The 12,908-nt window shown below is 37.9% G+C and overlaps 1 protein-coding gene across 1 annotated transcript in view; it reads right to left on the bottom strand.

Annotated features, from left to right (window-relative positions):
* Nucleotides 1-4,726: 4,726 nt before the first annotated feature.
* Nucleotides 4,727-12,908, bottom strand: part of LOC135219580 (5'-3' exoribonuclease 2 homolog) — a gene marked incomplete in the record, with an annotated part of 341,454 nt that continues 333,272 nt past the window's right edge. The window contains 1 exon segment of the mRNA XM_064256465.1: nt 4,727-5,977. Within this exon segment, the coding sequence (XP_064112535.1) occupies nt 5,815-5,977 (163 nt within the window).

Raw genomic sequence — 12,908 nt, 5'->3', positions numbered from 1 at the left:
ATTGCCCCTCAGTCAATAACACTATCTCTTGCCCAATTTTTCTTTCACTCGGTTAAAATTCAAGCATAGTATATCTTTTCAATCCAAGCATAGTATATCTTTTCAATCCAAGCATAGTATATCTTTTCTTATGTAAGTAATGTTGTCCCCTTATGTCCTCTTTAGCCTTATATATTTCTATTACTCTGTAACCTTTCTTATCCAGAGGTACCTTACAAATTCTGGTCGGCCACTCAGTCACACCTCCATACTGCACCACAGCATCTCACATATACATACCTAATTCCATTGAAATTTTTAATTGTACGTTAAACATCCTTTAACAGTCATTTTCTAAAGCATTCCTAACCTTACATTAGCCTTTCTTCATTTGTGCCTCTAATTCTGGTGTACTTTTGTTTCCTCCTTCCAATACTCTGTGCTAGTCTCTTCTTCCTACCCTTCTATACCAACAAATGCTCTTTACTAATAATATGATTCCCTCTTCACACTTAATACACTCCTTCCACTTATCTTTAACCATTCTCCATGGGAGATTATTCGTTTGTTTGTATGGTGTTTTTGCGTTGCATGGAACCAGTGGTTATCCAGCAACGGGGCCAACGGCTTTATGTGACTTCCGAACCACGCTGAGAGTGAACTTCTGTCACCAGAAATACACATCTATAACACCTCAGTGGAAAGCTGGAGAATTAAACTTGCAGCCATCGAGGTGGTAGGTCAAGACCATACCGATCATGCCACCGAGGCGCTCCATGGGAGATTGGTTACTGGCCTTAAGAAAGAAGCTGAACTGCTTCTTTGAGCTTCTAAGATGAGCAATCAGCTGAAGACGTTTCTTTCCCTGACACTCAAGTCATCCTAAATGTATCATTAAAATCCACATTTTGCTCTAAAGATGTTAAGAAACATCTTGATAACCTTGATTGGATTATTGAATTTAGGGTAGAAAGTGGAAAAGATTGTTTGTTTCTTGCTTTGTTTTTAGTAGATTCTATAGATATTTAAGTTGACTTGGTATCTTTGCAGATAAGCAGTTACAATAAACTTTAGACTCTTGCAGTGGGTGGATATATTTTAGGTTTACTTAAAAGATTTCCTTACAGGCAGGCAGGATCCAGTTGCTGTTGATGGGACCTTTGGTGAACTAAGACTTATTGATGCAACTTCCACTGGGTAGTGTTGTTGGTCCACTACAGTATTATATTTAGTGTGCAAGTGATATGGTTGTTAGCTCAAAAACACAAATATCCAGTTATGCCAATGATGCAATAGTAAAAGTGTAAAAGTCTACACTTACAAGAAATGAAACTGTCCTTAGTCTTAATCACAACATGGAGCAGATTAATGAATGGTATAGTTAATGGGGTATTCATACTATACCTCAGTAGAACACTAACACTATACATTAATAGTTATGTACTGATTTTCCACCCATCCTCCTCTTAAGGTGGATGGGACTCTGCTAAAATGCCTTAAGCTTCAACTATAATCGGTGCAACTTTTCACTTGCGTCTAATAAGTATCAGCAAATGGTGCACAAATGCTAGGTATTGTTGGTAAGGTCTCATATACTATTCATAAGTGATAAAATCTATGCAACCTGTTATAGGACATTATTGTCCTTCCTTTACAAGAATACCATTCTCCTGTGTGGGGGGTTTGCCTTTGTTAAAAATTTCTCTTTTAGACAGAATGGTTTGAGGTGGTAGGTTTTGTTTCCTAACACTAGCAATTATGACCTGGACCATTGACAGATGGTCTCATTTGTCAATTTTTCATGAACTGTATCTTAACAAAGATCTCTCACAATCACGATTGATCGCTGATCCTCTTTTATATATATTTTCATCAATTTATATATTAATGTCATTTGTTCATCACTTTTTTCATTTCTAATAACTGACCTCTTCCTTCTACATTTCCTATTACCATACTTTTTGAAGCTTGAATTTCACGTAAATGGTCCCTTTGGGCTTGTTCCATATAAATACGGTTCATCTTCTTAGGAAACTGACTGCTGCTTTAAAATTGCTCACATAACCGTCCCCATCAGAAAGGATGCAGACACAATAAAGACAAGTGACACTCGATGCTTGTTGGAAGTCAGTATACAGGTATAAGGTAAGGCAGTCAATTATTTCAGAGGCTTCCCTTAAAGAAGCTGGAGGGGAAATATTCACAGGCATGACTGAGGACAACATCAAGGAGCATGCAGAAAAAACAACACTTTCAATTAGGAGTTTGGGACCTACTGAAATCCTCTACAGCGAAAGATGAAGTAATGATTTGCCAGAAGAGCCCATCAGTCTAGAAACTCAATCTTGTTTTGACAAGCATAAGTATTAACAGCGTTCCTCTCCCTTCAAGATGATCTCTCAACAGAATTTCTTATCATCTGGGAGATATCAGCATATCTCTAGCCTTTGTATCATGTGTCATGGGGCAATGGAAAAAAAAACCTTTCCTAATATGTATAATGTTTTCCAGCAAAGTATCTGCAACTAATAAATTCATAACCATCACCCACATCCAGTCTTCCACCATCCATTCTTATTTTCATTTCTCCAAATTCTTGGATTCCATTTAACCTCATTATCCATCTCTTCCTAACATTCCCTTGAAAACATTTTATAACTATTTCAGAAAAGCACAGCTTTCCTTCACCATCACCAATTAACAAAAACATTTACCACTCCTTTACTATACTCATTTTTGGTTTGTATGGTGTTTTTATGTTGCATGGAGCTATACTCATGACACTGACTAAACAAAGCAATCTAATCAGTAAACTGACTAACTCACTTATTTCTTTAAGCTAAAATAATTTTTAATGAAAAATGATTTTTTTATATATATAAAAAGTAGGAATTTGGTGTAATTTTATGGAAATGACAAAGTTTTGGCATTTATGTATACTATTTCACTCATTACCCATAACCTGCTCATATAATAAATGCTGGATTATTTGAGCACATTATGATTACTGAATAAAACTATACCCTACATATATGTATATGTCTAAACTCAGTCATTTCAACCTTGAATAAAAGATGGGTGTGCAAGGATGAAAGCATATGACTGACTATTAAAATCATAATGAATGATTATGCAAGTTACGAGTATTTAGTAATAAATGTGTAAACTTAAGTCATTTCAACCCTGAAAATACAGATAAAAGCATGGATGAAAGTGTAGTATGTATGACTATTGTAATCATACAAACACTAGACTGCAAGTTACAAGTACTGATTATAAATATGCATAAACTGTCATTTACACCCTCAATTTGGCCCCTAAAATAAAGTTAGTTGCATAGATGAAAACATATAAAAAAAGCAGGATGGTGCAAAAGGTTTAAACAATCAGGATATCAATAAAAATAATAACTGTAATATTAATCAAAGTATTGATAACAGCATTATGGCAACATCTCTGTTTTTCTACTAAGTAAAACAAGTAATTACTACAATAATAGCAAAGTTCAAGGTACGTCTTTTGCACCAAAAACACACACATTCCCAAATGAAATCCTAACAATCACCAATGCTTCATCCAAATTTTTCGTATTAATAAAACTGCTTCATCATCCCCATCTATCTGTACTGTCCCACTCACTTATTATTTCTTTTTTTAAATAATAAAAATATCATCAGTAATAAAACAAGGGAAAATTTAGTACAAAAAGGACACCACAACTGATAATACATGTACAGTATGAGAAATAAGCAGGCGCTTTCAAACGGTGTTGGCTGCATAGAACGCTGTGTGTGCACTTCTCCCTTCCTCTTGATTGCTACTGGCTTAGAGCATTGCCACATCTTATGTTCAGCCAATTAGTATTGTATTTTTACAGACTGCACATTATAGTATCCAACCATGTAAAAGCAAAAAGTCTAAAAACATGTAGCATGACTTTCTGAAGCTGTTGGACGTAGATAGCTGGATTTTGATAGAGATGGTGCCTTCACCCTTTCCTTTTAGAATGCCTCACTTATACAGTATATATCAACTAATAAAAGCAATGGAGACAAGAATGCATTGCCATGCAAGACACAACTGAGGAGGCAGTAATCAAGAAACGTTGACTCCATGATCATCGCACTGGCTGTACAAGCAAATATCTTCAGCACACTATGTTCCCAAGGTTTAGATTATCCTACCTCAAACCAAGGCTCTGTACTATACAGTGCATCTCTGCTGAGCATGAACCACATACAAACATACATGATATACTAACAAGTATGGTAAATGACAAGGCAAGACTGAGGATGAATCAATATACCTTACTCTATCACCTGGAATAACTTGGTCCATCACTGCAATCATTCAACTCTTAACATATTTTACAAAATCTAATGTGACATAACTCTGATGTCTGGTTAAATTATGAGTTTTAAATTATACATAAAGACATCAGAAGAAAAATAACACCACATAGGCACTGCAAATCATGCAGCAAGAAAATCATGAATTACCTTTAAAATATTACAATCCGGTATCAATTCGAGTTACTATCGCCCAATTGCCACAGCTTGCTTTTCTCTATTGGCAAACTAATTACACCACTGATATTTGTTAAATGCCGAAGCAAAAACACATTAGGAGATAACTATTGCTCACACCCATGAAGAGAATAGTTTTCTTTATTCCATATCTTCTGCTGTAACTCAAGAACATAAAATCCCCCTTTTTTAACTTTTGTAGGAAAAATGAGGTCAACAAAGAAAGAATACACCATTTAATTTACAAAGTTTTGTACATAATAATGTACATTAAAAACCTGGTACACAGAAAAAGAAACTTATCAAAGCTGATGTTACTGGTGCATGAATCTTCTTACAACAGTGGCATTTGTATGGACAATGCAAAGAAAGCTTTGTGCCTCCAGTAATATTCCTTCTTTTTTTATACTTTATTAACATAAAATACTTGGTCACAATATTACATATGCAAACTATATGCATCCACACACATATGCGTGCGAATCTGTGATTGAAACTGCATATTAAGAGTATAACAATCTTGAACAGTCACTTTAATAACAAAAGTTGATACCTAATCACTTTGATGAACCAGCCTGAGCTGGATACTTTAACTGACTTTTTGTCTTAATAATAAAAGATATGTTACACAGCTCTGTATAAAGAATAACTTCTATAACCTACATGTCCTAATTCCTTAGTTGTATATAACATGATCCCAGACTAGCATCATGTACTCGTGATTATTTTTTTTCTCAATTTTCCATACATAATTGTGAGAACTGTGCACCACCTATCATAGTCTTTAGTGATTCTAATTTTTCATAACCTACATTACAACTGTGTACAAAGAGGACTGGCAGTATAAAAAGTACTACCACCATACTATTTCAAGATGGTACACAATGTAATACTAATTTTCAGAGACAAAATCTGTTACTTCGTCTCATACAAAAGTGAATGAATACATTCCATAAAATTGGAAAACAACAGTAATAATATTCTCAATTTTTGGAAAATATTTTTATATTCATAAATGAAAGTGGTTACACATTCTCAAGAAATAAAATCAAGGCTTTGTTGCCACCCCCAAAATTTTATTTTGTACAAGTACAGTAACTGAAATGGAGTGAAAATGATGATACAACAAATTAACTTCAGAACTTACACATTGGCACCTAGTTTAGCCATACAGCATAAACATTCAACATACAAAAATTAAAGTCAGTCTGACAGTAATGAAACTCTCCAGCAGGTACACAAGCAGGTCATGTAAAATCAGTCATTGCTGTATTAAACCCATTCATGTCAACATCTGAGCAAAGTGTATCTAATATCCAGAACCTGATGAAAAATAGCTCCCTCCACTACCACGTCCCCTCTTGTTTCCTCTGTTGTAACCTCCCCCGCCACCACCACGTGAGCCATATCCATTCCCACCACCTCTGGAGTTATAACTGCTATTTCCTCCTCCTCTAGATACTTGGCTTTGCCTGAAATAATGAAGATAATATTATAACTACTACTGAATTTTTTCACATTATCAGATACCAATTAATCTTAATTATACTAGGCAATTTACCCATAAATTATGACCATTACTGCCAAACTTACAAACTTAAGATGGTTGACAATAATGGATACTGAAATTTTCCAACAATTCCATGGATCCTGCAGTTGAGAAATTTTCTTTCCTACTTCAAAATGCTGAAGTGCTTCAGAGCAATCACACTTTTGCTTAAGTATTTCCTTACCCAGAGATAAAAGTATAGTTGGGTTTATACGATTAAAAATATTAAATAACAACAACTACTGTACAAGCAGCAATAGAAATCTTAGTAGTTATAATCCCAAGCACTTAAGATGGCAGAACTTTTAAAATCTCGTAAACAATTCAACCAAGTGACCAATCCCCCATGACATTACAACAAAGGGAAAATGCTCTTTGTTACTGTGTGCACCAAATATCCTTGGATGTAGCCAATAAGAGAAAGCTATGTTTATGATGTTGTCTCTTACCCATAATAATGGCAAAAAATCTAAGTGATGTGCTGATATGTGCATTTCTGCCAATATCAGGAAAGCTTACACACACACACACAAACACACACACAAAAATGCGTGCCTGCCCACCAACACCCCTTCCACCAAATGCTACTGAACTGATAATGTATCCATATCAGTCAATTAAAAACAATAATTAAAATGACGCATGATGACATGTTAAGTGACTGAGCTTTTAAACCAATAACAATTGCGAAAGCTCTCTATCTCTCTCTATTGCAGCCTGTACCCAACTAAGGCCATTCAGCGCTGAAATGGAAATAGACAGTAAAAGGTTTGAAAGGTGTAACAAAAGGAAAACCTCGCAGTTGCACTATGAAACAATTGTTAGGAGAGGAAATGGAAGAAAGAGAATATGAAAGGAGGTACAGTAATAGGAATAAAGTAGTTGCAACTAGGGGCTGGTCGACGCTGCAATGAACCTTAAGTAATGCCTACAATGCACTAGATGAGGTGCACTGGCGGCATTACCCCGCTTCACCACCACAGGGTCTCTTGCTGGGGCAGATCCTTCTCCTGTGGACTGGCTAGGAGGACCAAATTGGCTGTAGGCAACACCTCCTCCTTTGCTGGGTCTCACGTTGTGGCCTTGATGAAATCTGGGCTGGGGACAGCACACCTACCACTTGTGTTGGTGCTGTTTTATTTTCTACACCTCTAGACTGTTGGAGGGATAGCAAGGACTCCTCTTGAGAGTAGTGTGAGTTTCTCAAGTTCTCTCACCTTGCCTCAATGATTTTTTGGGCTGTCCTGTGGGACGTAGTAGGGTGAATCTTCCAAGGAGCTACAGTATTCCTCTTGGACAGTCAACTCTCCAGAGAGATACTTGTGGATACCGAGAGGAAAGCTTCATGCTGTTTCAGGATCATATTGGTCTATGAGTGTCCCAACTGACAAACAATATAGGAGACCTTCCATGAGTGTCCCCACTAGTCTGATGGCCAGCCACACTCTGGAGTGAGGGCTTCCTTAATCTCTGTTTGCCAGGCCCAATGAAACCTTTTGAACCAGAACTCTGCATTGTTGGCTTCTGCACTGCTCTTCGTAAGTCCCTACTGCTTGAATCTGTTGAGGGGGATGATATTCCCCAATTTGCAAATGGCAGGGCCAAAGATTCTTGAATGCAGAAGGCCTTCTCATGCTTGAAATACTTTGCCTGGCTGGGCAACAGAGGTGGCAACAACTTCTCTGACCTAGCCAAAGCCAGAGATGAGACCCTGTACCAAGGGTGACAAGGCCAAAGGATACAACTGCTTTCGCTCTATGTCTGTCTCTGCCATCTCCTTGAATGAGGAACACCATTTCGGGTTGTCGAGTGTGGAAATTGAGGGAATTGCTAGCCCCAAACATCGGTAGATCTGCACCCTTTTCTTCCTCCCTGGCCTCCACCTGTGCCTAATTGTCCTGCCCTTCAGACTTCATTGCATCCTGCTCCACTTTTGACAATCTCTCTTCCAAGTTGGTTAAAACAAGACCACCAAGAGAGAGAGAGAAGGCCTGTTTGATTAGTTTGTGAAAGAAACCAGGGAAGAGCCAAGGCAGCTAAGGTGGTCTCGGAAATAGAGCATTGCTATTTGCCAATTATGGTAGTAAGTTGATTTACTTACTTTATCTCATTCAGGTTCCCATTTATTGTATTTTTTGCACTAACTTATCAAGTTTTTTCTTATATTTCTAACATTTTTTCTTGTCTACACTGATTTGTGTTCACCAAATAATGCAAACTCAAAGCTTATGAGAGCAATATAAATACTGGACCAAAACTATGCACTTGTTTTGTTACAGCAGTATATAGCAGGAGACTTGGTCTAAAGGGAGTGGAACTAGAGATAGGAAATGGGTATAAGCCATATTACAGTGGGTCACGAGAGGGAAGAAATGGAGTTGGAATTATAATAAGTAACAACTGGAAGGAAAACATGGTAGAAGTAAAGAGAGTGAATGATAGACTTTGAAAGATTTCAATAATAATAGGGAACAAGGTAGTAAATATAATAGCGGCATATGCTCCTCAGATAGGTTGCCAAGAGAAAGAATTATTTAAGACAAGAGTTTGAGGCTGCCATTAGAACAGTGAAAGAGGAGAAACTAATAATAGGAGCTGATATGAATGGCAGGGTAGGAAAGAGAAAGGATGGGGATTATTTATTGGAGATGGCTCAGTTTTGAATTGGCCTGTATGAACACATGGTTTCAGAAGTTAGATAAGTACTTGATAACTTCTGGAAGTGGAGGAGTGCTGAGCCAAATAGATTACATCCTGGTTAGGTGAGCCAACAAAAGCAATGTGACAAACTGCAAAGTGATCTTAAGAGAAGCGTGTGTTAAACAGCATAGGTTGGTGGTGATGGATTTTAAAATGAGAGGTAGGAAACCCAAGAAGAGAAAGAGAAGATCTAGAATTAAGATTTGGGACCTTAAAGGAGGAAATGGGGATCAATTTAGGAGGACTGTGAGAGAGAGACATCTGGAAAGGGAAAACGTAGAATTTGGGCAGGGTAATAGAGTGGAAAATATCTGGGGAGACATGAGACAAATATGTGTGGGGGGAAGCAGTGGAACTGGTGGAAAACCAGCTGATATGGAGTGTCGAGAGAAGAAAAGTGGTGGTGGAATGGAGAGGTGCAATAATCAATTAAAAGAAAATCAAAAGCATTTAAGGACAGGAAAGTAAGGCATGCACAGGGTGCAAAAGAAAGGTATAGAGAAGAGGAAAGAGAGGTGAGGAGGAGGGTAGGTGTGGCTTAGTTTTTCCAGACCTCTGAGTCTCATGTAGACTCTTCTTGGGCTGGTTCTCAGGGATTCATCCTGAGAAGGAGAGAGGGAAAAAAATTTACTTTATTTAAGAAACCTGTCTTATTTAAAAAATTTATGTTGTTGTTAATTGAAAAATCTTTGCTTTCAGCAAGAATACTTTTCATTTTTGAATTCCGTAGATATATTGATCTTTGTTGGGTCCAATTTGGGCATTCAATAAGTAAATGCTGCACTGTCATGGGTGTTTGACATTATTACACTTTACGTAATGGGTCAGCATGTGTTGTTGGCATCAAGTGACCATGTGAGAATCTTGTGTGTGTGTCCTATACGGAGCCTTGTTAGGATCACCTCTTTTGATCTTTATTTTTGTGAGGATGTCCTCCATGCATACTCCTCAGTTTTTATGTTTTTAAGTTTATTTGTGGTTGGCACTAAGGTCCATCTCTTTTTCAATCCTGGTATATCAATGGTTCAACAGATGTTATCCAGTCTGATAATGGGGCATGTGTAATTGTTGGAGGGATAGTGCAGGCTAATTTGGCAGCTGAGTCTGCATTTTCATTTCCTTTAATTCCCACATGTGCTGGAATCCAACATATTATTACTGATAATCCTGATTGGAGGAGTTGATGAATTTTTATTTGTATTTCCTGCACTATTTAGTTTACTGATTTATACTGTCTTATAGCATCTATAGCGCTACGTGAGTCACTGAAAATAACAGACACACTTGCTTTTGCCTCAGATATCATATCAAGAGGCATCTGTATGGCTGTGACTTCAGCAGTAAATATTGATGATATTAAAGGTAGGCTTCTTTTGATTAACATATTGTTTGAATATGCAGATGCTCCTACTCCAACATTATTTTTGGAGTCGTCTGTACATACCACGAATTTGTTTCTTTTTCTTCTAATGTGCTCCAAAGCATGTTGGCGGTACGTCTGTACTTGTCACTTGATTTTTAAGCAGGTAAGACAAGGAGGTACATATCTTTATTTGTTTTAAAATCCACGGTGGTGGCAATTCCATTGGTGGGTGAAAAATTGGATCTATGTTATGCAAGTTCATTATGTATTTAGCTCTTTTTGGGAAAGAGCTAGTACTATTAACTTCTGTTACTGGATTACAACTTTGAAATTAGTTAGCTGCAGGAGACGATCCCGGTTGCAGTGAAAGACCTCTTCGTATTGCTATCAAATTATGGTGATGTTTCAAGGGCAACACACCTGCCTCTACCAGAGGCGAGCTTGTTGGGGACGATTGGAATGCTTCTGTGCACAATTGCACGCCTTCAAGGTGAACTGCATCAAGAGTTTTTAATGCAGATTCTGAGGCGGATCAATATAATGGACAGCAGTAATCTATTATGGATAAGACTGTTGCCTTATATATCGTTAATAAAATGTCTCGCTTTGCTCACCAATTAGTGTGTGATAACTTTTTCAATATGGCAAGGGCTTTGATGCCCTTGGCTTTAATGTAGTATTTGATGTGCTCTTTCCAATTTAAATGTTGATCAAATATCACTCCTAGATATTTGATTTTTAAACAAAATTGTATTTCAGTGCTACAAAGGTGAAGCTTGATTGTTTGGTTCTTCAGCCTTCTTTTGTCTTTGTAGAAGATGATTGCTTTTGTTTTATCAATTGAAAATTTAAATTAACTGAAATTGTCTAACTACATATATTTGAAACGGCCTCTAACTCCTTCAGGTCATATTTCATAAGATCCTCTTGGTGCTCCTCGTGAAGGTCATTGATGTCGTCCTCGTCGACGACCAGCCCAATGAACTTGCCGAGTGCAACGATCTCATCAAGATCTGGTTGCGAAACAGTTTCAGGAACGTCAACTGTTTCTGAATCTGCATCAGCTTCGGCCACGTCGAATCCCTCGAAGTCTCCTGCCAAGCTTGATCGATGCGTTGGATGCATATGACAACATTGAAATGCTCCTTCCAAAATTCACACAAGGTGAAGTTTGTGGTATCAGTGATGTCGAAACATCTCTTGAAAAGATGTTTCGTATACAGCTTCTTGAAGTTCGATATCACTTGCTGGTCCATGGGCTGGAGGAGAGGGGTGGTGTTAGGCGGAAGATAAAGAACCTTGATAAAAGAATACTCCGCTAGGATATCTTCCTCGAGGCCAGGAGGGTGAGAAGGGGCATTGTCCAACACCAGCAGACATTTCAGAGGAAAAAGCTTCTCTTCCAAGAATTTCTTCACTGTTGGGCAGAAACAGAGATTCCATAGCGACCACACTCAACCGTATGCCAGCCTCATACTTCTTGATAATCTCCATTTTTGTCTCCATAGAAAGCATTTTCTTTCCGTGAACTTCAGCAACTTTCTTGGGACCCATGACTATACGTAACAGTTATGTACTACTAATTAAGTTCTTAAACAACACGATAAAGCACAAAGTGAAATCACTAACACAAATTTACATTAACAAACGAAATCGTATATGAACGAACGAATTCCGCGTGCTTACGATAACAATGCTGCTACAGAGTGACTGAAGAACGCCTTTACGTAGATGCACGATGGGAGAAATGCTGACCAATAGGAGAGCAGGATCTTACAGCAGTGACTAGCATCAGGAACCAATGGGAGAGCGGGAGGATGGTGGCGAGTCTACTAAGTTGGCGACGCGCATGTTTTAAAATTGTTCTCGGTGGTCCAGGCAAATGTCGGGACTTTACAGTAACAACCTTTCGCAACCCGAATTATTTTCGTATGCAGAGGCAAAAAAATCTTCGTATTTGCTTTCGTAGCTGGAATTTTTCGTAAGTTGGGACTTTCTTTTAAAAAAACTATGACTGGAGGGTACCCAGATAAACAGTATCACCCCACACCACTCCCTATAACTCAACAACCTCTAATAAGGTGAGGAGATAGGAAGGAAGGTATACTTCCTACGCTTCTGCCCCCAATACCATGACTGCCACTGCCAAAGGGCCTAAAGTACTGCAGTTACCAAATGGTGTTCCTACTTCCTTTAAGTAAAACAACACAAACACTGATTTGCATCTCCAATAGGTTGCTTGAATAATGGATAACGATGAGAGATTGTGCTTGAATGCTAAGGACATAGCAAGAGCTCTAATATCATGTGCTCTAACCCTAAAAATTGGAAGTTCTGCTCCAATTTGAGTGTGTGCCTCATATGAAATCTCTTATGAAAAAAGGGAGAGCATTTTCTGTTAAAGGTTGATACAGGTCTTGCACTTGAGCACCAAAGATAACTGGAGATACCTCGTATCTTCTTTGTCATCCAACCCTAAGGTATTACTACTCATGTTTTTAATACTAAAAGAATGAGGCCAGGGTTTTGCCCGTGATTCATTCTTTGCCAGGATTCCCAAAGTATAAGAGCATATCGTGTCATCTTGTGTGAAACCTACCCTTCTATCAATTGCTTGAATCTCACCTATTATCTTGGCGGTTGCTAGCGTAACAAGGAATAAGGTCTTTTTTTGTCAAATTCCTGAAAGATGTCGAACTAAGCGGCTTAGATGTGGGTCCTACCACCCATTTGAGAACCAAGTCGAGGTTCCATGACACTAAATTGACTTCTTAGGTTTGCAAGTGTCAAA

The sequence above is a fragment of the Macrobrachium nipponense genome, chromosome 1, assembly GCF_015104395.2.
Source record: "Macrobrachium nipponense isolate FS-2020 chromosome 1, ASM1510439v2, whole genome shotgun sequence".
Taxonomy (NCBI): Eukaryota; Metazoa; Arthropoda; class Malacostraca; order Decapoda; family Palaemonidae; genus Macrobrachium; species Macrobrachium nipponense.
The sequence above is the reverse complement of the archived record's forward strand: the minus strand, read 5'-3'. Positions and strand labels throughout refer to the sequence as shown.